The sequence below is a fragment of the Canis lupus genome, chromosome 2, assembly GCF_011100685.1.
Source record: "Canis lupus familiaris isolate Mischka breed German Shepherd chromosome 2, alternate assembly UU_Cfam_GSD_1.0, whole genome shotgun sequence".
NCBI classification, from domain to species: Eukaryota; Metazoa; Chordata; class Mammalia; order Carnivora; family Canidae; genus Canis; species Canis lupus.
In genome coordinates, this window is record NC_049223.1 from 68,421,818 (window position 1) to 68,445,137 (window position 23,320).

A 23,320-nucleotide genomic window follows, 5' to 3' on the forward strand; every position below is an offset into this window, starting at 1 on the left:
AGTTTTTTGCAGGTGCTAGTCCAGTTTCCAAAATGCCCTTCTGGCAAAACTAGTATTTTGAGGTCTAGCACAAAGGTCATTTCAGACCCTTCCCAGTGCTCTGTAGTCTGTCCCAGCTCTCTAGGTCTGGATAGAGCCTTTTTTTTTTTTTTTGGATAGAACTCTTTAACATTTGTAATGAGATATTCAAATTATTTGCTTACAAGTCAATGAACATTACAAGAACTCTTGGCTAAATTGTATTCCTAAAGCCTAGCATCAGTCTGGGGCAGTGAAGACAGAATGAAATCATGCAAATTGAACAGTGTGGGGGCTCTTAAAGATGTTCAATTATTTTCCCCAGTTAGACTTATGGCCAGTGCTCTTCCCCATCCCTTAGTCTGCTGTTTATCAACTAACATTGAGAGGCAATATGATATAGTATGAAGGTGGAACTCAAGCCAGAAATGCTTGGAATCCAGGTCTTTCAAAGGCCCTGATTATTTCCAGAAAAAACATGTTGGAAATCTCTTGAGGTTACATATAATCAGGCCTTGATGGCTTCCCAATGGGAAGAAGATGTTCTAGGCAAATAATATTATAAAGATAATAAGAACAAGGTATCTGTGGGGCCAGGGGGTAGAATGGTGTAGCTAGAAGGATCAACAGTGGCCTACAGAGGACAGGTGGGTAAAAATGTATTTCAATAAAGCTGATTAAAATAGGCAGGCAAGGAATAAGAAAATTTGAGAAACATGGGTTAAAGGTTATTTTCTCCTTTGCTATAAAGGAAAGTTGGGTCAGTTGGGGAGACCACTGGGAACGCTGGGGATTGTGGTAAAATAGAGAGCTCTTGCAGATTGTTTTTAAGCAGAAACTCAGATCTAGTAGTGCCAGAAAAATTTCAAGATAGATCGTTTAAAAATGTTGGCAATTGGACAGCCAGGGTGGCTCAGCGGTTTAGCACCGCCTTCATCCCAGGGCATGATCCTCGACTCCCCGGATCCAGTCCCACATCGGGCTCCCTGCATGGAGCCTGCTTCTCCTTCTGCCTATGTCTCTGCCTCTCTCTCTCATGAGTAAATAAATCTTAAAAAATAAAAATAAAAATGTTGGCAATGAATTAAACACACTATCAGACAACCGAAATCCTTTTAGGTTAAATCAGCTTTATGGCTAGGTCTTGTCCTAGCCTAATCTTGTCCTAGGAACTGACCTAAATGGGAATAGTTTGCATGACCTCAGTGGCTCAAAGGGCTGTAAGTGGAACTGATTAAATGTGATCAAAATCCTGTAGAGAAACTCTAGAAAATGCACACTATTGTGACAGAACAGATCAGTGTTTGCTGGGAGTTGGGCATGCAAGGGGATTCCAAAGGGGCATATGGAAACTTCTGGAGGTGATGGATGTGTTTACCATCTTGATTGTGATGATGGTTTCATGGGTGTGTATGTCAAAACTTATCAAATTGTATATTTTAAATATGTGCCATTTACTGTATCAATTGTATTTCAATAAAGGTGATTAAAAAAAATTCTTGGGGCACCTGGGCGGCTCAAGTATGTTAAGCATCTGCCTTAGGTCATGATCTCAGGGTCCTGGGATCTGCCAGGTGGTGGCGGGCTCTGTGCTCAGCAGGGAAGTCTGCTTGTTCACTTCCCCCCAGCTTCTGTTCTCTCTCAAATAAAATCCTAAAAAAAAATTATTTATTGCAGGAGTAGGCTGCTGCAATCCTAATTCCACTGTTAGGCCACATGTTTAAACACCCTTTCCTGGGGATCCCTGGGTGGCGCAGCGGTTTAGCGCCTGCCTTTGGCCCAGGGCACGATCCTGGAGACCCGGGATCAAATCCCACGTCGGGCTCCCGGTGCATGGAGCCTGCTTCTCCCTCTGCCTGTGTCTCTGCCTCTCTCTCACAGTCTGTGTAACTATCATAAAAAACAAACAAAAAAACACCCTTTCCTCACCAAAAAACTCAGTTTAGGATGATTCCAAGAAGACGATTTAGAACTTTGCAACAGGTTTTTATTTTTGCTTTATATCTAGTACAGTGTTTGAAACCTAAAGAAATACATTTTCTCTTCAAATTTGGATGTGTATATAAATATCATTTGTCTGGACTCAGCACACTCAATGCCACGGTTTCTTGGCCTATGTCTGCTCTGAAATCATCAAGCTTTGTCTGTCTACCCAGGGGCCCTGAGAACATGGAAAGCAGCCAGAGTTTATAGTTCTTAGAAAACTAAAAGCAAATGAATTTGGAAAGAATAAACCAATGAGGAAAACATTTCGATTCACCTTTCTAGGGTCTTTAGCCGGGAACCCAAGCTGTTTTTGAAGGACATCATCTGTCCTAGGTGGCTGGGACCTCATACCCGACCCCCATCCTTCCTTTGCTCTTTAGTGGTTCAGTCAAAGGCAGTTCTCATAGAAGTTAGTTAAGAAAGATAATACCTAACTCCACAGCCTGAAGGTTCTGGTAGAGGTGGACTCTAATGACATCATGAGTCAAGAGGTTCCCAGCCAGTCTCAGGATCTGAGCTTTGACTTTCTTCACCAGCCCCACGGCACAGCAGTTTTCTCTCCCCAAACCCAGGAGCTGAAAATTTAACCTACACAGGGTAGCAGGGCTAACATTAGGAAAGGGGTTCAGGTATGTGCTAACATGGGCATCAGCAGTCAGACTGGCCCAAAAATAGCGAGGTAGGCCCAAATCCACTGGAGACCTTTATGAAATACTACATAAATCTTTTTCCTGGGTGTTCTGGGACCAAAATTTAATGTTGCCTCCCACACCCAGTTTTGGTTCTGCACATACCTCAGGCCCGATGCAAAATGCCCTCTCAGAGGAAAAACAGCTTTAGTTCAGACTTGATTGGTATTGACTTCAAATTCTTCCCTTGTCATGGTCTTAAAGTGGGCGTGTGGCTAGGGGGTAGACAGTGGATTGACTGAATCATTTATGAAGGCCTTGGCCAAAGAGTAGCTAGTGCCTACCACTTGGATCCCCGCAGGGCCAAATTCTCAGCTTGTTGGCTTAACAAAAGAATTCAAAAGTTAGGACACAAGAAATACTGGACAAGATTGGTCTAAAATGTGCAATCCTAAACGGCTGTGGAAGAAACCTACTCTGAGCAATTTCTCAGTCTCACACTCGCTCACTTCTAGGACAGTCTTACCGGGAAGACGTTGCTACTAGCTATGAGCACTTCCTATGGTTCAACATACTGAGCCTCACACCTTTCCTCAGCCTGCCAGGGAGGCCTCTAGCCAGCTCATTCTCTCTACAGCTCCCTCCTTCAACTGAAAATCCGGAATCTGGGCTCACAGATGAATTTACTGAGGAATCCAAAATGATGGATACCAAGCTGAGTGAGCCTCGGGGAAGAGGAGGGAAGTAGTGTTAGGTGTTTATCTCCTTTCCTTCTAGTTTGCTAGAAACAAGTGGCTCTAGGGTGTAGAGGGAAACAGGTAGACATGAGAACATGGAAATCCAGTTCATTCTGCTAGACAGTTTTCATTTTAAACTAGTGTGACTTGAGAGAAATAGAAAGTGTGCCTGAGAGCTTTTTGCTCTTCTTTGACCAAGTACAGTAGCAGCTATAATCTGTGCAGTTTAGCTCCAAAAAAATAGGGCTCTTGGAAAGTGGCTTCCAGGGCAAAGAGTAGAAGGAGTAGATATAAGGGTTCTAGGTAAGGGGATAAGGAAACAGCAAGGGTCCCCGAAAGCTGAGGTCATCAATGCCTGCTTCTCAGAAGGTCATTTGTATGCAGTGACCCAAATAACCAGGCTGGCCAGCTCCAAATGGAACCCATGTGGGTTCTACCAGAAGCTTGTACTCAATACCAAGGCCAGGCAGTCACCTGGGGATAGCTCAGAATTGAGGGCAGACTATGAAGACCAGAGACTTTATTAATATGAGAAGATGTTGGCAGCAGGGGATGGTGGTGGGGTGTTAGGGGTGTTTAACTATGGGGGCTGGTGATAAAGAAGTGCTGGCACTGTTCAGTCTTTGAACCCTTTAGCTAAGAAAAGGGCTCCTTATCCCCTAATCCACACCTAGATACTCCACCTCCAGCAGAGATCTTAAAATAGATATACCAGCCATGTGCCAACATATGAAGATTCCAAAAACATGTCTTTTCAGGCTACTCCCTACAACAGGCTGTGGAGCCCCTTCATCCCTACAACATCCATTCAGAAATCTCCCAGAAGCAGCCTTTGACCTCATCGAAGCCAGGGTCTGAAGTCCAGATGGGGGCTGCCCACTAAGACTGGTTGTCAAGGCTGGGCTACAGAAATGCTGTTTTGTTTTCCAAGAGGATCAAAGGAGAGGAGACACTGAAGATGATGTTATTGCCCCTGTGGGCTTGGAAGAACCTCACCTGCTGACAGAAAGGGGGAGTGCAAGAATATAATGGGAAAATATGGTCTGAGGAAGACACCAACAAAGGAAGGCTCCTAGAGGCCACTTTATCTGATGAGAAATCTGTCCTCATGTTGCACCCTGGGAGACTTCAGCCTTTGGAGTCCTTGGAGAAAACTGGCTCTAAGCAGCAGCGAGACAATTAAAAAAAAAAAAAAAAAGTCTTCCATCTGGTACAGGCTCCAGATCTGAAGTGCAAGATTTTAGAGGAGTTGCTAGGAACAGAAAGGTATGTATGTCTCACAATAAAAATCTGGCCCCACTGACAGGGACTCAACTATTGCTTGAGATGTACAAAATAGGTCCTACTAAAGTGCTTTGCCCTTTGGATAAGGACAAGGGGGTGGGGCAGGTGGCTCTTCTTTGAACTGTAGGGGGAAAGTTTTGTAATGGAACCAGTGGGCCAAGTGATAGAGGTCCTGCCCTTTGCCTATTTGTGGGTTGGTAGTCATCATTCCTAAGCTGAAGAACAGCATCTGACTTACAAGGTTACAGCACTGGTGTAACACTTCAGGGATAACTGCAAGCCCCAAACCACCTTCCTCAGCAAATGATTCTGGAGTTGGATCTCAATACTACAAGAGGGCAGAGTCAAGACCAATGACCAATGAGCACCTGAACTTTAGATCTAGAAGCAGAGGGGTAGGGATTTAACCTGAGCCAGAAGGGATATGCAGGAACAGGAGCAAGAGTAGCACTGCCTCTGGGAAGGGAAACTACAGCTTAGGGCAGGCACCTGACTGACCACAGAGGGAAAGCAGGGGCAGAGCAGATTGTGCCCACAGCTCCACAGTTGGTCTACACTTAGCCAGCAGCTTTCTCCACCCCTCTTCCTAACAACTGGACTTTATTATATAATCCACTGAAGCATAGGCAAGCCACTGAGGCATCGCACTAGCTTTACTCAAAGAGAAAAGGCATTAGAATTATAACTGTCACAAGGAAGAGAAAAACCCAAACCAGACCCAAGGATCACAAACAGGAAAGATACCAATAACTCTCACAAAAGTCCTGAGGCTGTTAAGTTACTATGATAATTGGAGAGGCAGCCATAGGTGATACCTTATGTTGACAGGCCCTTTGAGACTTAATCTGAGAAGGCAGACTGCTTTCTGGGTTTCCTGATATAAGCAGGATGCTTAGCAATAAGGACTAGAGTGGTAGACTTCACTGGGCCCTGGGGCCATCCTCGCTCCCTTTAGGTATGGGGACAATCAGACCAGGCTGACCTGCTACATAAAGGTTCCAGAGCTAAGGGTTGGTCCCAGGTGGTGGCCCAGAACCTAAGCAGAGAGGAAAAGAACCAAGCTCAGGCTCCCTGAGCGAAGGAGTTTCCCTATCTCTTTTTGGTCTTCCTCACAGTATCCTACTTACAGAAATTACAGACAGTTCTTCCTCTTGAGACCAATTAAGATTGACCTACCTAATATATAGAATATAAAAAAATACAGAACTTTTTGACATTCTCTCCTTTGGAAGTAAAATATACATGATCCAACTATGGAAGAGGAAGAGGAAGAAGAAAGGCCAAACGCAGGGATCCCTGGCTATCCCAATAAATGACACTCTCACTCCACCTCCTCTACAACTTATGGGTCACCAGAGCAAGGACTTTCTCCTCAGGAGAGAGGAAGGATTACAGCCCCCTGTCTCATGCTTAGGAGAAAATACAGCTACCTCAGAGGTTCATTCAACTCTGAGGGGAATTTTCAAGTAAACAAATGAAGTTGGGTCGCACCATTGGAAGGTGGGTAGGAAACATGGGATCAGTAGCGACACATGGGAAGCCCCATCTGAAGGCCTATGCTCCTCCCCTCCACTCCCACTGGTGTACTTTGCCCCTGGAGGGAAGGAGATCTCCCAAATTTAAGAGGTCTGGGAAGGGGTTAGAGGGAGGAAGGGGCCTTTGTCTCATGGTGACCCCCCACCCCCAGCCTCTAGTCCCAGACCATGCTGGCAGCTGGGATTCCTAAAACCAGGAACTCATAGCTCTTGGAAAGAGCAATCTTAATACAAGAAAAATGTGCAAAAGAAAAAAAATTAAATAACTCAATCCAAGCATACAAGATTAATATTCTGTCAGAGCAAGAACACTTTGTTTTGAATTTCTCCCCACCCCTCACCCCCCACCTCTGGAATATTCCATCTGCTCAAGTACCCAAGATAAGAGTTACACAGATCAGGGCAGAGAACTGGGAAGGATGAAGGAAGATAAAAGGGAAGGAAGTCACCACTAAAGAAAAAAATAAAAATAAAAATAAAAAAGGTGCAAAATTGATTACCTCAGTTCTCCTTTGTCTACCCCTGGGCTCCTGGGTTAAAGACACATGTGCAGCCAAAATATAGTGTGAGGAAGAAAAACCCAACACGTCCCCTTCTTGTCACAAAACCCCAATGTGAGCCTCAGATGGTTCTGTCTGTCCAGAGGGTGCTCCCTCCAGGGAAGGGGGCGGAGCAGGTCAAGAGCACAGTTTCCAGGGCAGCAGAGGCGTGTGGTGGCTGATGATGGGGGGGCTGGCTTCCCGCCCACCAGAGGGCTGCTTTTCCGCTGGTTGGTGGTGCTTCCCATCCCCTCCCCTCCCCGGAGGCAGACATTATAGCTGGAAGCCCTCCATGGGGGCCTCAGGCTGCTGGAAGATGAACTGCTGTTGTGTCTCATCCACTTGGGGAGCCAGGCTGCTATCATCATCTTCTACACCAAAGTAGTGCTCAATGAGGTCGAAGGCCTTCTGGTAGATTTCCTGATTCTCATGGCTCTGGAGAAACTCAATTTTATCCAAGCCTATGGTGGCAAGAAGGAAGGAGGGACAAGAGTAAACTGTGATCTTCTCTGGAGCCATGAAACATTTATCTGTTTTTCCTTACCTGAGGTATGTTGATGATTATCAATCTAAGTAATATGATCAGATCTCTCTTTGATCCGAAAGAGGAGAGAAATCTTTTCCTAAAACTACATGACCCCAAAGGGAAAAGACCAAAATGTCAGTTATAAATCAGAAGTTGTAGTCCTGGTTCTGCTTTTTAACTATTGTGTGGCCTGGGCAAATCATTAGCTTTGAAGGTCTCAGAGATGAGTGATGAACAATCTTACTGGAATTTGTGAGAATCTGAGCTTAAAACATACCTTCCAGTACCTGATTCTCCCACCAATTCTGGAGCTCTATTTTTGCATCTGTGCCATGCCTACTTACTGGGCAGATCCTATCAAAAAGAGAAGTGATCTACTGCTCCTTGGAGGGAGAAGGAAATGATGGTTTTAAAACCTTGTTCAATGATGACCCCCCAAAAATCCCAGGGTCCTGACCTAGAACCTTTCTACTTAAGACTGAGGTGAGGCTGGGGACAGGGCACATACCATAGGCTTCCTCGATGAGGCCACAGTAGGGGTTGACCCCTGACCCACTGCGCTTGCCCTCTTGTTCTCCAAGCCGAAGGATGTTCTCTAACCCATTGAGGGCCACCTGCACAATCTTTGAATCCATCACAGTCAGCAAGTCGCACAGGGGTTTGATGCAGCCAAGTGAGACCAGGTACCTAGGGGCAGAGACCAGATGAGTTCTAAATTAATGCAGGGCAAGCAAGAGAGGTGCTAAGTAAGTGCTGTAGGGCCTACGGGTTTCCCTGATACATGTCAATACTCAGCAACCTTCACTTGCTGAGCCTTCATAACCACCCATCCTTTAACTCAGTCTCTCCAACCTTCCAATGCTCTGGGTCTAGTTCATTTCCATGGGGAAGGCTGCCATAGATTCCTCCACGTTGTTTCTATTGTCCCCTTACTGTAATGTTACCACTCTGAACACTTCACTTCTCTGCTTAAAATGTTCAGTCCAAGCTCTACAGGCATGACAAAAGAGACCCTCTACAATCAGGTTCTTATCCTCCTTTTTAGTGTCACCTCCCATCATTCCCTTCCAAGGACACTACATTCCAGTCAAACATGTAAACATCTCTAGGTTTCTGATTCTTGTACCTTTAAGTTTTTTTTTTTTAATTTTTATTTATTTATGATAGTCACAGAGAGAGAGAGAGAGAGAGAGAGAGAGAGAGAGAGAGGCAGAGACATAGGCAGAGGGAGAAGCAGGCTCCATGCACCGGGAGCCCGATGTGGGATTCGATCCCGGGTCTCCAGGATCGCGCTCTGGGCCAAAGGCAGGCGCCAAACCGCTGTGCCACCCAGGGATCCCCAAGTTTTTTTTTTTAAGATTTATTTTGGGGAGAGTACAGGGGGAGACAGCATGAGCAGGGGATGGTCAGAGGGAGAAGCAGACTCCCCACTAAGCAGAGAGCTCAATATGGGGCTCAATCCCAGGACCCCTAAGCCAGAGTCAGAGGCTTAACCAACTGAGCCACCTAGGTGCTCAATGCTTTCTCCTGTCCAAAAAGGCTTTTATAACCCTGTATTCTTCAAAGCTTAACTCAATGGCTATCCCTTTTCTCCTAAGGCTTTAAAGATGAAAGTATTCCCCCCCCCCCCCAAAAAAAAGTAAATAAATAAAGATGAAGATATTCCTACTCCTCTTCCTGGGCTACAAACTGAGGGCAAAACACTCATCCAGTTCCCATCACTCCTACTCATGCTGATGATGGAAACTAAAATCAAAGAGCATATACACACATAAAATGGCTTTCTACTTGCTTCTCCCAAGTGTCACTCCCAAAAATCATTTCCCAAAGAAGTTGCTGTGAATGAGCCACAGCATGGTTCTCCTTTATTTGTACGAATAATTGAGAATTACATAGACTTAAATTCTCTGGAGGGTAGAAAGTATAGGAGAAATGGGTGTCTGTGTCCTAGGTTTCTATTCTTTAGGAAGAAGAGATACATGCTCTAGAGGAATCTCTTTCAGATTCCAGTGCCAATCTAGCAGCTTAACAGTTAAACCTGGTGCTGCTGGACTGGGGCAGGCCTGTCCAGAAAAAGCAGTTTATTTTTTATTTATTAATTTTTTAAAAAGATTTTATTTCTTAATTCACGAGAGACAGAGACAGAGAGAGGCAGAGACGCAGGCAGAGAGAGAAGCAGGCTCCCTGTGGGAGCCTGATGTAGGACTCCAGGATCACGTCCTGAGCCAAAGGTAGATACTCAACCGCTGAACCACCCAGGCATCCCGGGAAAAGCCATTTAGCAGTCACCGCAGACCATGAACCAAGAAGGAGAGTATATGTATCACTCAAGACAGTGAAAAACGAAAGGATACCTGATTTGCTCAGGGGTTCCTCCTGATGTGGCATTGGTGATGGCCCAGGCTGCCTCTTTCCTTGTACGGAACTCAGCTTTCTGAAGGATTTCGATCAATACAGGGAAGATATTTGCGTCTATGACAGCCTGAGAGAGGTTGGGGGTGGGGAGTGCACAGAGAAAGTCACTTTAAGAGTAAGCACATCTAGCCCGCAAAATCACCTAAGATTCAGACACCTTCCTCTTCCTGAGGTCCTTTGTTCTTCCCATAGAAGTAAGAGGCTACAGAGGAACCTGACTTCTTACAAACAGTCTTTAATAGCACACGTTGACCCCAATTTCTAAAGGGAAAACAAAATCTTTCTTCTAGAAGCAAAAATCCCACCACCTTTCATGTTCCCATGCCTTTCTACCTGCTCCTGCCCTGCCCCCTTCCTTCCTGCTTGTTCTACCTGTATTTGAGCCCTGTTGCCAGCAGTGATATTTGAAATGGTCCAGCAAGCTTCCTTCCGAATTGACTCCTTGGGGCTGCTCAGCAAGTGGAGGAGGCAAGGGAGGGCTGAACAGTTAAGAATGACCTAGAAAACCAAAGCACAGGGAACAAAAGAAAAATCTTGTAAATAGGACTTAAAATATATGCAGCAAATCCTATATCTGTTAAGAATTAATATCCAGAATATATAAAGAACTCTTCAAACTAAACAACAAAAAATTAACAAAACTAATTTTAAAAATGGTCAAAGCCTTATACAGACATTGCTGCAAAGCAGAAATACAGATGGCCAATAAACATACAAAAATCGGGATCCCTGGGTGGCGCAGCGGTTTAGCGCCTGCCTTTGGCCCAGGGCGCGATCCTGGAGACCCAGGATCGAATCCCACGTCAGGCTCCCAGTGCATGGAGCCTGCTTCTCCCTCTGCCTATGTCTCTGCCTCTCTCTCTCTCTGTGACTATCATAAATAAAAAAAAAAAAAAAAAAAAAAAAAAAAAAAAACATACAAAAACCCCCGCCAAACATCACTAATCATTAGGGATATGCAAATCAAAACTGCAATAAGGAGGTGCCCGGCTGGCTTAGTTGGTAGAACATCTGACTCTTGATCACAGGATTGAGCCCCATGTTGCATGTGGAGCCTACTTAAGCAAAACAAAACTAAAACAAACTGTAATAAGATACCATTTCAGACTTGTTAGGGTGGCTATTAAGAAAAAAACCCAGATAATACAAGTTTTGGTAAGGATGTGGAAAAACTGGAACCTAGTACATTGCTGGTGGGATGTAAAATGGTGTAGTCACCATACAAAACAGTCCACTAGTGGTCTCTCAAAATCTTAAACATTAAATCAGCATATGATCCATTTCTCAGTGTGTACCTAAAGAACTGAAAGCAGGGACTCAGATACTTGTACACCACTGTTCACCGTACGTAGCCTTATCCGTAATAGCCAAAAGGTGAAAACAACCCAAGTATCTACCAACAGACAAATGGATAAACAGAATGTGACATATGCCTATAATGGACTACTAGTCAACCATTGAAAGGAATGAAGGCATTTCACATGCCTTCATTCACATATGAATGAACCATGAAGACATTATGCTAATTGAAATTAGCTGACACAAAAGAACAACTTATATATAGTTCCACTTATATGAGGGACCTACAGCAATTGACTCCTAAGAGAAAAAAAGCATTGTGATGGCTCCCAGGGACTAAGATACAAGGGAGGAGAAACGAGTTATTTAATGGGCACAGAGAATCAGTTTGGGCTGATGAAACATTGTGGGGATGGGGGGTGATAACAATTAAGCAATAATGTGAATGGACTAAATGCCACTAAAATGACTGATAAAAGCAGTACATTGTTATAAAAATTCATACATACATACAAATTCACACAATGACCTAGGAAATGACTGTGGGTATGAATGAGATCACTCACCTGTTAGAAATTTGTCAAGAATCCCACAGAATTAAGCCAACTATTCACGACCAAAAGAATACTCTGATCTCTAGACTTTGAACAAAGGAACCCTTTCTTACCATGCCCTCCTTGGAGGTCTTATTAACATGAGGTAGTGTCTGTAGGATTCTAAGGGTGAAGGAAGTAAGAGTACGGTTTCCACAACTTTCAGTGTCTCAAGGGGACCATGACTCAAAAACTTAAGAATTAAGTCCCAGATAGTCAGTTTATTCCATTTAGTTTTCCTTCAAAAGCACGCGATGGACAAAGATTTACTTCCAACTTAAAGAAGAAATGAAGGCAACGAAGTTGCCCATGATCATACAGAAAGTGGCGAAGTTTGAATTTTTCACTCAAGCCCATGCTTTGTTTCAGGGACCATGCCACCCCCAACAGGACCAAACCCTTGGTAGGGAAGGCTTTTGTCCACAAACAACTCCCTCCTTACCTGGGTTTGAATGTCATCCCCAGTGACGATGTTACCCACTGCTCTCAGGGCAGGAGAGGCCACTTTGTAATCATTGTGCCTACAGAGGAGGGAGATCTGATCAGCACAGGGCCAGCACATAGTTTTTCAGCCTTGCCAACCACCAAGGCCAGCAGCACTCGCATGGCTCCAGACCTTTGCATAGAGCAGCAGATTGCTTGCTGCATTCTTTAAGTGGGAGGTTGGAGAAGCTTTAGGGAATCTTTCTAACCAGACCACTCACATTAGAAGCTCTACCAATCTTCGGCAGACTCCAGAGTCTATGACTGCCTGGATCTTTTCGTTGGGGCCATCAGACAGGTAAGACAGGGCCCAGCAAGCATCTGCCAGCAAGTCTGAGTCACTGCTGAAGAGTAGGCGAGACAGCACAGGCAAACAAGGGGAGACCTGTTGGAAGCAGAGTGAGAGGGACTCATGAGGGCATGGGGCTAACATCAGCTCTCCCACTAATCCTAACACTGCTGTCCCCTCCTCTACAAGTAATTCTAAGCCCTAGAGATTTCTGCTACATTACCATCAGGACTATCTTTTTCACTTTGCTATCCAAAGCATACAAGATCACCTACTTCACTGACAATTGCCTCTTTCAATTTCCCATGGATTGAAACCCTAAGGGGTTCCCCCCAAAGACTTGAAAGTTCCCTATCAAAATGCTTGCATGTGAAGGAAACTGCTTTCATTCAGAAACTGTTAAGAAACTCTCTCACCTTTGCAAACTCTGGGGGTGGGTTCTTTCCTCTGCAGAGGTTTGATAGAGCCCAGACTGCATTCCGTGTCATTGTCAGTCTTGTGGACTTAGTAAGGAGTCTGAAGGAAACAGCAAAGCCAGACAGATCCTGAGCAATGATGACCTTGGCATGGGGCTGTCACCTATGAACCCCAGGAGCAAATCCAGTAAGACCCCTAAGACTCTGGCAGCCTCACTGTGTTCTTCTACCCACAGACCTAAGTAAACTAAGCTTGTTTGGGCCAAGAGGCCAATCTACACCTTCACAGAGGATTAGAACCAGCTGTGGCTAGTTAGGACCATAGCTTGTAAGGACAAAGAGCAAGCTGGAAGTTGAGTAAGACTGCAAACCTTTTTAAGATAGGGCATATTGTGCTCCTAAATGGCCACAAGTTTTTTTTTTTTTTTTTTTTTTTTTTAATGTTTATTTATTTATGATAGTCACAGAGAGAGAAAGAGAGAGAGGCAGAGACACAGACAGAGGGAGAAGCAGGCTCCATGCACCGGAAGCCCGACGTGGGATTCGATCCCGGGTCTCCAGGATCGTGCCCTGGGCCAAAGGCAGGCGCCAAACCGCTGCGCCACCCAGGGATCCCCCTAAATGGCCACAAGTTTTAAACGACGAGTATACTGTTCTCTTTGGAAATCAATGCTGAATATCTAGTATAAGGGCTTTAGCCATGCAGTAAGCAATGACTTTCTGTGAAAGGCCCAAGAAAGAGTTATAGTGGTAGTCTCTGAAGAACAGCTCATCCCTGGGCAGCCCTGGTGGCGCAGCGGTTTAGCGCCCCCTGCAGCCCGGAGTATGATCCTGGAGACCCTGGATCGAGTCCCACATCGGGCTTCCTGCATGGAGCCTGCTACTCCCTCTGCCTGTGTCTCTGCCTCTCTCTCGCTCTCTCTTAATGAATAAATAAATAAATCTTAAAAAAAAAAAAAAAGAACAGCTTATCCCATCTATTGTTTAGATACTCTATTTGAAGGGTATGGGAGGGAGGGATTGGAGAAGGATCCCTATGTCTTTTTTTTTTTTTTTTTTAATGATAGTCACAGAGAGAGAGAGGCAGAGACATAGGCAGAGGGAGAAGCAGGCTCCATGCACCAGGAGCCCGATGTGGGATTCGATCCCGGGTCTCCAGGACCGTGCCCTGGGCCAAAGGCAGGCGCTAAACCGCTGCGCCACCCAGGGATCCCCCTATGTCCTTTCATGGTGTCTTTAATCTGTGGTTTACAACAGAGCTCTCCAATGTACCTAGGCATAAAATAACAAATTAATGCATCTGTAGAGAAAGTTGCATTTTTCTATATGGGTTAGTCTTGCCTCTCTCTCCTGGCTCAACAATGAGGCAAGTAAGTATGACCAACATGAGAATCTACTGTGCAATGAAGAAAGGAAACAGAAGCTCCTCCTTGGCACAGACCAGTGGCACAATCTTCTTACTCTCAAAAAGAAATACTTTTAGTGTTTTTTTGCATTTACTTAACATCTTAAGGTAAGCTGCCCCCAAAGGATCTACCACATGGCTGCCTTATAGATGATGTCCCAGGTATAGATGATCATAATTACTCACGTTAACAAAGGATTAAGGATGGAACAGTTCAAGACGTAATCTCGGCAAACGGAGCTGTCTCCAGCTATGTTTCCCAGTGCCCAGACTGCCTGAAAAGGGGATGATGGAACTGTCATGCAGAGACAAATGGCTTCTGTCCATATTTTATACAAGAGTGAGGACACACCAATAACTTAGACAAAAACCATATCGAGGCCTGAGATATCCTGAACAGGATCAGGTCCTCTCTTTGCTGACGTCCTTACTGAGCTTGCTCTATGAAGGTCTTTCCTCGGAGAATTTCTGATTTAGTGGGAAAGACAGGCTGACATCCGTACTGCAGCCAAAGAAGCCAAACCAAGACCTCCCTATGCCTACTTCCCAGAAAAAAGAGAAAGTGAGAAGTTGCATTCCTGCAGCCTCACAGGATCTATCCTATATGTAGTAAGTGAGGAAAAAAAAAAAATCTAGGCGCCACGTTCTACATTCTATCCAATCAGTAAAAATCCACTGGAAGAAATTAAGTTGTCTTAATCACTGTGATATCTAGGTACTGATAAATGGGTACTGTGATGTTTTTGTTTTTTTCCCCCCAATACCACCTCTGATGCCAAATATGTGGAGTTTTTTTCTACACCAGCAATCAATTCTCCAACACCATTTGTATGTCCAACAATCCAACTCAATTGTGACACTCTTAGACTTAGTGCAGACCCTACAGGTTAAGGGCTCAGGCCCATGAGACTGTCTCCACTTCAGACACCAGTTGCAAAAAAAACAAAAAACAAACAAACAAAAAAAGACACCAGTTGCAATTCCCAAGTGTTGCCATGCTTCTGACCAACTGGCTATAAATTCAAAAGTTCCCATAATTCCCTTCTTAGGTTCAGTAATTCACTAGAATGATTCACAGAACTCAGGGAAAAACTGCTTACATTTACTAGCTTACTCTAATGGATACAGCTCAGAAGAGCTAAATGGAAGAGATGCATAGGGCAAGGTATGGGGTGAGCAGTCAGGGCGGTATGGAACTTCCATCCCCTCTCTAGGGCACCACACCAATGTGTTCACCAACCCAGAATTTCTCTGCAGGAGGCTGGGATAGAGGCATTGGTAGAGCTGGGAGTTCTGATAACTACTCTCCTCATGTTGAGGTTGCCTAGGGGCCCCACTCAATCATCTCATTAGGTGTGTTCCATCATAAATAATAAAAAACACACTCTTCACTCAGAAAATTCCAAGGTTTTTAGTAGTTTTTAGGAACTGGGTACAAAAACCAAACTTTTTAAAATTATAATATAGGTACCATCAGGAATTAAGCCAAATTTGGGCGTTACCTGTTCCTGTACATCCTCAAAGTCCGAGTTAAGCAGCTCTATAAAAATGGGGACTGCCCCTGCTTCAATGACAATCTTCGTCTGCTGAGAGGTTCCAGAGGCAATGTTCGTTAGAGCCCAGGCAGCTTCAAACTGCAAGTGAGATCAGACCGCTATTCAGAGATCATTCCAGAGTGGCCATGTCTGCAGCTGGTTGAGAGCTGTAAGCCTCTTGCCCCTGACCAAAAAACTAAAATATGAGCCTTTTCCTCTTCCCCCTTATTTTTATCTTAAGTAGCCTCCATATCCAGCATGGAGCCTAATGCAGGGCTTGAACTTACGACTCTGAGATCAAGACCTGAGTTGAGACAGAGTTGGATTCTCAAATGACTGAGCCACCACACAGGAACTACTTCCTCTTACTTTTTAAATAGCAAAAAGCAGGGGCACCTGGCTGGTTTCAGTCAGTGGAGCATGCAATTCTTGATCTTGGGGTTGTGAGTAATCACTACACTTAAGTGATTACTTACAAATAAAAATCTTTATTTAAAAACAAATTTTTAAAAAAAGGGATGCCTGGGATGCTCAGTGGTTAAGCACCTGCCTTTGCCCCAGGGTGTGATCCTGGAGTCCCGGCATCGAGTCCCACATCAGGCTCCCGGCATGGAACCTGCTTCTCCCTTTGCCTGTGTTTCTGCCTCTCTCTCCGTGTGTCTCTCATGAATAAATAAAATATTTAAATAAATAAATAAAATAAAAAGGGACGCCTGGGTGGCTCTGTGGCTGAGCATCTGCCTTCAGCTCAGGGTGTGATCCTAGAGTCTGGGATCGAGTCCCACATCGGGCTCCTTGCAGGGAGCCTGCCTCTATCTCTCCCTCCGTCTCTCATGAATAAATAAAATCTTTAAGAAGAGAAAAAAAAAAGCAAAAAACAGTATGAGCAGTGATGTAACACAATGGGAAGTTGGACGCAGGCTTCAATGGACCTAAGTCTAGTTCTGCACTACTGCAGCACCCGAGCCTTATGGCAAGTTGCTTTATTTCTGAGCTTCAAGTTCTTCATTTCTGAAACCAGGATCAGAGTGACATGCATCTTTCAAAGTCTCTTTCAGCTGAGATTCTGGTAATGTTCTAATGGACTTATTACCTATTTCTGAAAAGAAAGACCCAGAGAGGCTAAATGATTTGCCTCAGGTCACACAGGTAATTTAGAAGCGGACTAGAACCTTTGATTTATATTACGTATTTTTAAGTAAACTCTATGCCCACTGTGGGGCTCAAACTTATGATCCCAAGATCAAGAGTTATATGCTGTGCTGACTGAGCCAGCCAGGTACTCCTAGAACCTTTAATTTATAACTGCATAATTAGCTGTCATATTCTGGTATTTTCCTTTTTTAAAAGAAGACTTATTTATTATTTTGAGAGAGAGAGAGAGAGACAGAGTGCGAGCATGTGAACAAGCATTGTGGGAGCAGAGGAGGAGAGAGAAAGAATCTTAAGCAGACTCTATGCTGAGTTTGGAGCATGACCAGGAGCTCGCTCTCAGGAGCCCGAGATCACAACCTGAGCTGACACCAAGAATCAGATGCTTAGCTGACAGAGCTACTCAGGTGCCCCTCTCGTATCTTTCCTTTGAGATTGTTGTAGGAAGAGATTTTTTGGTTCTCTTATTTGAGGCCAAGACCTCTGAGGCATCTCTTAAATACTTCCTCATATCACTTGTCTATTTCCTGAGACATGTGTCTATAGAAACACCCCACAATTTCTTGGGAAAAGGGCTTTCATCTGGTATCCCTCTACACCAGGCCTCACCTGTAATGTACAATTCTCATTCCTCTTCAGAAACTCGACAAATCGATCCACAACTCCTGGAGTGTTGATAACTTCATCTATTGGAGGACTAGGCTCTGGAAGAGGGAGAAAGGAAAGGAAAAGTCAGGAGAAGTTTTGGCTGGTGCATTCCTAAGTAGTCCTGACCATTCCTTTTTTTTTTCTTAAAGATTTTATTTATTTATTCGTGGAAGACAGGGGCAGGGGGCACGGGCAGAGACACAGGCAGAGGGAGAAGCAGGCTCCCTGTAAGGAGCCTGACATGGGACTCGATCCTGGGTCTCCAGGATCACACCCTGGGCTGAAGGTGGAGCTAAACTGCTGAGCCACCCAGGCTGTCCTGTCCTGACCATCCTTTTTTTTTTTTTTTTTTTTAAAGACTTTATTTATTCATGAGACACACACACACACAGAGAGAGAGAGAGAGAGAGAGGGAGAGAGAGAGAGAGGCAGAGAAACAGGCAGAGGGAGAAGCAGGCTCCATGCAGGGAGCCGGATGTGGGACTTGATCCCAGGACTCTAGGATCACACCCTGGGCCAAAGGCAGGGATCCCCTGTCCTGACCATTCTTTTTTTTTGTCCTGACCATTCTCTTTTTTTTATTTATTTATTTATTTATTTATTTATTTATTTATTTATTTATTCATTCATTCATTCATTCATTCATGATAGTCACAGAGAGAGAGAGGCAGAGACACAGGCAGAGGGAGAAGCAGGCTCCATGCAGGGAGCCCGATGTGGGATTCGATCCTGGGTCTCCAGGATCACGCCCTGGGCCAAAGGCAGGCGCCAAACCGCTGCGCCACCCAGGGATCCCTGTCCTGACCATTCTTAACAACATTCCCAACCTTCTTTTTGGTGAGGTAGCTTTCATATTAGTCACCTTTGAAATGCGTGATATAGTTGGGATGCTAAAGAGAAAATCAATCCTAAATTAAGTATACTCACCTTTGGCTTCCTGAAACTTAATTCCTGAAGTAAGGAATTAAGGAAGAGAAGAAAGTCCAATAAATGAGGAACCCTTATCTAAATATTTCCCTTCTATTTTTCTTTTTCTTTCATTTATTTAAATATTTCCCTTCTAAAAAGAACACTCGTTTCTTGGGAGGACTGCCTCATATCCTGAGACAAGAAGCATTTCTATCATACATCAAATTTTTACTGAGTATAAACTATGTGCCACACACAGTCCTAGGTAAAGATACAACAATGAACAAAAACAAAAGTCTCTGCCCTCAGAAAGCTTATGTCCTAATGAGGAGAGCCATTCTATTATGTTAATAAGTGTAACTGGAAATAAAGAAGAAGAGGTAGGACAGGGTAAGGTTAAAAATGCCAAGAGTGAAGGGGACCTGCAATTTTAGATAGGGCATCAGGGAAGGCTTATGAAGAACCCAGAATATGATCATATAAGGGAGATGTTGTCACACATATATCAGCAACCAGAGGATATCAGACAGAGGGAACAGCCAATGCAAAGGTAAGAATGTACCTGGTTTGATCAAGGAACACCAAAGCAGTATAGCTGGAGCAGAACTAGTGAAGGCGAGTAATAGATCAGGTCAGTGAGAAGAAACAAGGTTAAATCATGTAGGTCTTCCCTGGGGAGGACCAGGCTTTGTACCTTTGGAGAGCAGTTTCCGGAATTTCTGTGTGGTTGCTAACTGCAGGTCAGAATCATCAGAAAAGAGCATCTCCACCATCTCTCGTGTGATCACACTCTCCTAAAACGTAAGACAGATTTAAGACTTTGCAAACCAATGCCAGAGCTAGATATGAGTACACACGTCTGCTTGGCATCCTGTGTTCTAAAGACTTGAGGACAAGAGGATGGCATAACAGAGTAAGGTCAGGAGAAGGTTTTGTTTAATCCATGGCTGCTTTAAATTGGGACATTTGGATGATTCCTAATCTGAGGCAAATGATGGCTTCCCTTAAGTGTTTCCTCAGGTGTCTCCATCACAGATGAAACCCTATTGATTCCTTATGCTAACCAGCTACAAAAGGACCCATGAAAGAAAGAGCTTATTAGCATGGTTGTTAGCAAAACCACTAGAGGATGTGAACTGCCCAATTTCTGTTCTATAGACACTGGTGCTTCCCAGGGCTGCCTAAAGCACATGCAAAGGCCTTACCCCAGTGGTAGAGCTCACATAGGAGTCCATGAGGAGACTGTCAAACATAGCAGCTTCTTCATTAATCAGCTCCACATTTCTCCGTTTAAAAAGCTGGAAAAAAAAAAAAAAAAAGACATAGTGGTGAAACTACTTACTGTAATAAAGAAAACAAAGAATGATCCAATGTTAAATTATTGCAATAACTGTCAAGGAAATGCTAGCATAGCTGAGAAAATGCCAAGTTTACTGTATTGACAGGGAAAGATATTCAAAGGCTTTATTATATCTAATTGTTCACGTTTTTTAAGAGAACTTTTTTTTTAAGTAAGCTCTGTGCCCAATGTGGGGCCTTCAATTCATGACCCTGAGATTAAGAGTCACATGCTCTACTAAGCCAGCTAGATGGCCCTAAGAGAACATTTAAAGATTTCTGTGCCTTTTGTATAAAAGTTGATGGGTAAAAAAGGCTTTGAAAAAGTAGTAAAGCAAGAAGATGGGCAAAAGCAGGTTAGGTGGCTGCATCTAGACCTGGGCAAGGCATCAGTCTGGTGGTTTGTGGCAGAGCACAGATGATGAGGCATTAATAAAATCTTAGTCCTAGGGAGACTTACAAAGAGTGGACTGAAGACAGTCAGCATAGCTGATGAACCAGCCAGGCCTAATACTGACTACAGGGGTGAGGAAAAGATAAGACAACAAAGGGCTAGACCTAGAAAGTTATATACTGAAGACATAAATGATGTCTAAGTTCTTTTTTTTCTAAATTTTTAATTTTTTTTTTTTGAAAGACAGCATGGTAGGGAGGCACAGAGGGAGAGAAACTTAAGCAGGCTTCATGCCCACACAGAGTCCAAAGGGGAGATTATCTCATGACACTGAGATCATGACCTGAGCCAAAATCAAGAGTCAGATGGCTTAACCAACTGAGCATTGTTTCCCTAACAGTATGTTTGAGCATACTCAGGTTAACCTACTTGTTGCTCCCGTTTCTGCTTCCGGAGCTGAATGCCCTCTTCCTCTCTTCTTCGTCTCATTTCCTCAGGGTTCAGGGCATTGTTCTTATAGCTCTTCATTCGATAATTGTCTTTCCCTGGGCTCGCCATGGTCTCTAGAAAAAGATAAAAAATACAAAAGCTCTTTAGAGGATGCCCCACTGCAACTCCAACCAAAACGAAACTGCTATCCTAAATTTCAAGCATTTTGAGTAAAACGTCTGCCCAGTATCAAGGTCTGAAAATCAGTTTGTCAATTTTTCTTTCAAGTAAAAATAGTGTCAATTAAAAAAGAATCCAGTACAGTTTACATACAGTAAACTTTGTGTTAGTATTAGCTGTATTAGTTTCAGGCATAAAATACAGAGGTTCAACAACTGTATACATTACTCAGTGCTAATCAAGGTAAGTGTGCTCTAAATCCCTATCACCTATTTCATCTGTCCTACCACCTGCCTCCCCTCTGGTAACCAGTTTATTCTCTGGAGTTGAGTCTATTTTTTTGGTTTGTCTTCTTTTTCATTAAAAAAAAAAAAAAGTGTCAAAAAAAAAGGGTGTCAATTTAAAAAGTGTGTTTTTTTTTTTTTTTTTAAGATTTATTTATTTATTCAGAGAGAGAGAGAGAGAGAGGCAGACACAGGCAGAGGAAGAAGCAGGCTCCATGCAGGAAGCCCGATATGGGACTGGATCCCAGGTCTCCAGGATCACACCCCGGGCTGCAGGCGGTGCTAAACCACTGCGCCACCAGGGCTGCCCTAAAAAGTGTATACTTTACTTAGTAACTTAATTACTGACAAGGTGATTTTCCTACAGACACATTTTCAAAGGTTGGATTTCTTTTTTTTTTTTTTTTTTAGTTTTATTTGTTTGTTCATGAGAGATGCAGAGAGGCAAAGACATAGGCAGAGGGCGAAGCAAGCTCCCTGTGGGGAGCCTGATGCAGGACTTGATCCCAGAACCCTGGGATCATGACCTGAGCCAAAGGCAGATGCTCAACCACTGAGCTACGCAGGTGCCCTGAATTTGTTGTTTCATCAAGAACATTCTTGGAGCCCGATGCAGGGCTCAATGCCAGGACCCTGGGATCATGATCTGAGCCGAAGGCAGACACTTAACTGATGGAGCCACCCAGGCCCCCCAATTAAGGACATTTTTTAAAAAAGATTTATTTATTCATGAGAGACACATAGAGAGAGGCAGAGACACAGGCAGAGGGAGAAGCAGGCTCCATGCACCGGGAGCCCGATGTGGGATTCGATCCCGGGTCTCCAGGATCGCGCCCTGGGCCAAAGGCAGGCGCTAAACTGCTGCGCCACCCAGGGTTCCCTTTCTGTAAGTTTTAAATCATAACTATTGAATATTATATCCAATCCTTTTCTGCATCTATTGAGATATGCAGTTTTTCTTTTTCTTTTTTTTTTTTAAGATTTATTTATTCATGAGACACACAGAGAGAGAGAGAGAGGCAGAGACACAGGCAGAGAGAGAAGCAGGTTCCATGCGGGACTTGATCCGGGCACCCTAGGATCACTCCCTGGGCTGAAGGCAGACACTCAACCACTGAGCCACCCACGCGGTCCCTAGTTTTTCTTTTTTAAGAAGCATAATTGAACTATAGATTTTCTAATATAAAATTACACATGAAATCCAGTAATAAGCTCCACTTGGTCAGGATGATTAGAGTTTTTAATACACTGGTTATGTTTTAATATTATTTAGAATTAAGTGACATAAAAAAGTATAGGACTTTCTCCTATTTTTCTTCTTTGGTGTTATCAAAAGAAATGTTCTTCAGGAGCCTAAGTGGCTCAACTGGTTAAGTGTCAGCTTGGTTCTGCACAGGTCATGATCCATAGGTCTTGGGAATGAACCCCCTAGTTCTCTGGGTTGGCTCAGCTTGCCAAGGGAGTCTGCTCTTCCTTTGTCCCTCTCCCCACTCTCACTCTCTCTCAAATAAACCTTAAAAAAAATTCCTTCTTGTTTTCTGAATGTATAAGAGTAAATAACTTATTGAATGGACAGAACTCTGTATATTGCTTTCATACCATGATAAAGTTGAAAACTTATAAGTTGAACCATAGTGAGTTGGGGTGGGTATATAAATACATATTTGCTTTTTTGTCTTTGTATATATCCAATTTATGTTTAGTGCCTCATGTGTGCTTGAAAAGAATCTGTATTCTTTAATAATTGTTCATGGCCTTCTCTATACCATGTATCTATTAAATCAGGTTGTTATCCATGTTGTTCAATTCTTCCATTAATTTACAAATTTTTTTCTCGTTTTCTTGACTTTTCAACACTGAATGTATCCATTTCACCTGTAGTTTTATTTTGCTGTATGTATTTTAAGACAATTGTATTAGAGGTACATACATTTAGAAACAGTCCTGTCTTCCTGGTTTATTCAAGTGTTTTTTTCCCCCCGAATTGTGAACAGCCTAATTATTCCTTAACAATGTGTTTTGTCTTACTTTGTTACACATTAACATAGCTTCCATTCTGATCATGATGGAATAACAGAGATTGGATTAACCATTCTGCTACAAACGGTTTCAGATATTGGACATGAGGTGGTGAAAACCTGTGATCCCCAAGAGTGGGAGCCCTACTTATCTCCTTGGCTTTCTGTCTCAAAGCACATTATATGCTTCGCTGAGCAGGGAGAGGGCTCAAGGAGATTGAGACAGCTGGAAATTGTGAGGCAGAATTCCAGAGAAGAGTGAGATACACAGAAAAAAGG

At 43.7% G+C, this 23,320-nt stretch overlaps 1 protein-coding gene across 3 annotated transcripts in view; it reads right to left on the reverse strand.

Moving 5' to 3' along the window:
• Positions 1–1,983: 1,983 nt before the first annotated feature.
• The window catches only part of KPNA6 (karyopherin subunit alpha 6), a 52,644-nt gene continuing 31,307 nt past the window's right edge, over positions 1,984–23,320 (reverse strand). For all 3 annotated transcript variants that reach the window (XM_038531258.1, XM_038531257.1, XM_038531256.1), the window contains exons 2-14: positions 20,560–20,693; positions 19,604–19,696; positions 19,093–19,192; positions 17,451–17,545; positions 15,657–15,788; positions 14,341–14,429; positions 12,750–12,849; positions 12,266–12,429; positions 12,004–12,082; positions 10,042–10,167; positions 9,609–9,736; positions 7,763–7,941; positions 1,984–7,189 (exon numbers count right to left, since the gene is read on the reverse strand). In XM_038531258.1, coding sequence (XP_038387186.1) covers positions 7,002–7,189; positions 7,763–7,941; positions 9,609–9,736; positions 10,042–10,167; positions 12,004–12,082; positions 12,266–12,429; positions 12,750–12,849; positions 14,341–14,429; positions 15,657–15,788; positions 17,451–17,545; positions 19,093–19,192; positions 19,604–19,696; positions 20,560–20,693 — 1,607 coding nt within the window. In that variant the 3' untranslated portion in view covers positions 1,984–7,001. The remainder of the gene's footprint in view (positions 7,190–7,762; positions 7,942–9,608; positions 9,737–10,041; positions 10,168–12,003; positions 12,083–12,265; positions 12,430–12,749; positions 12,850–14,340; positions 14,430–15,656; positions 15,789–17,450; positions 17,546–19,092; positions 19,193–19,603; positions 19,697–20,559; positions 20,694–23,320) is intronic.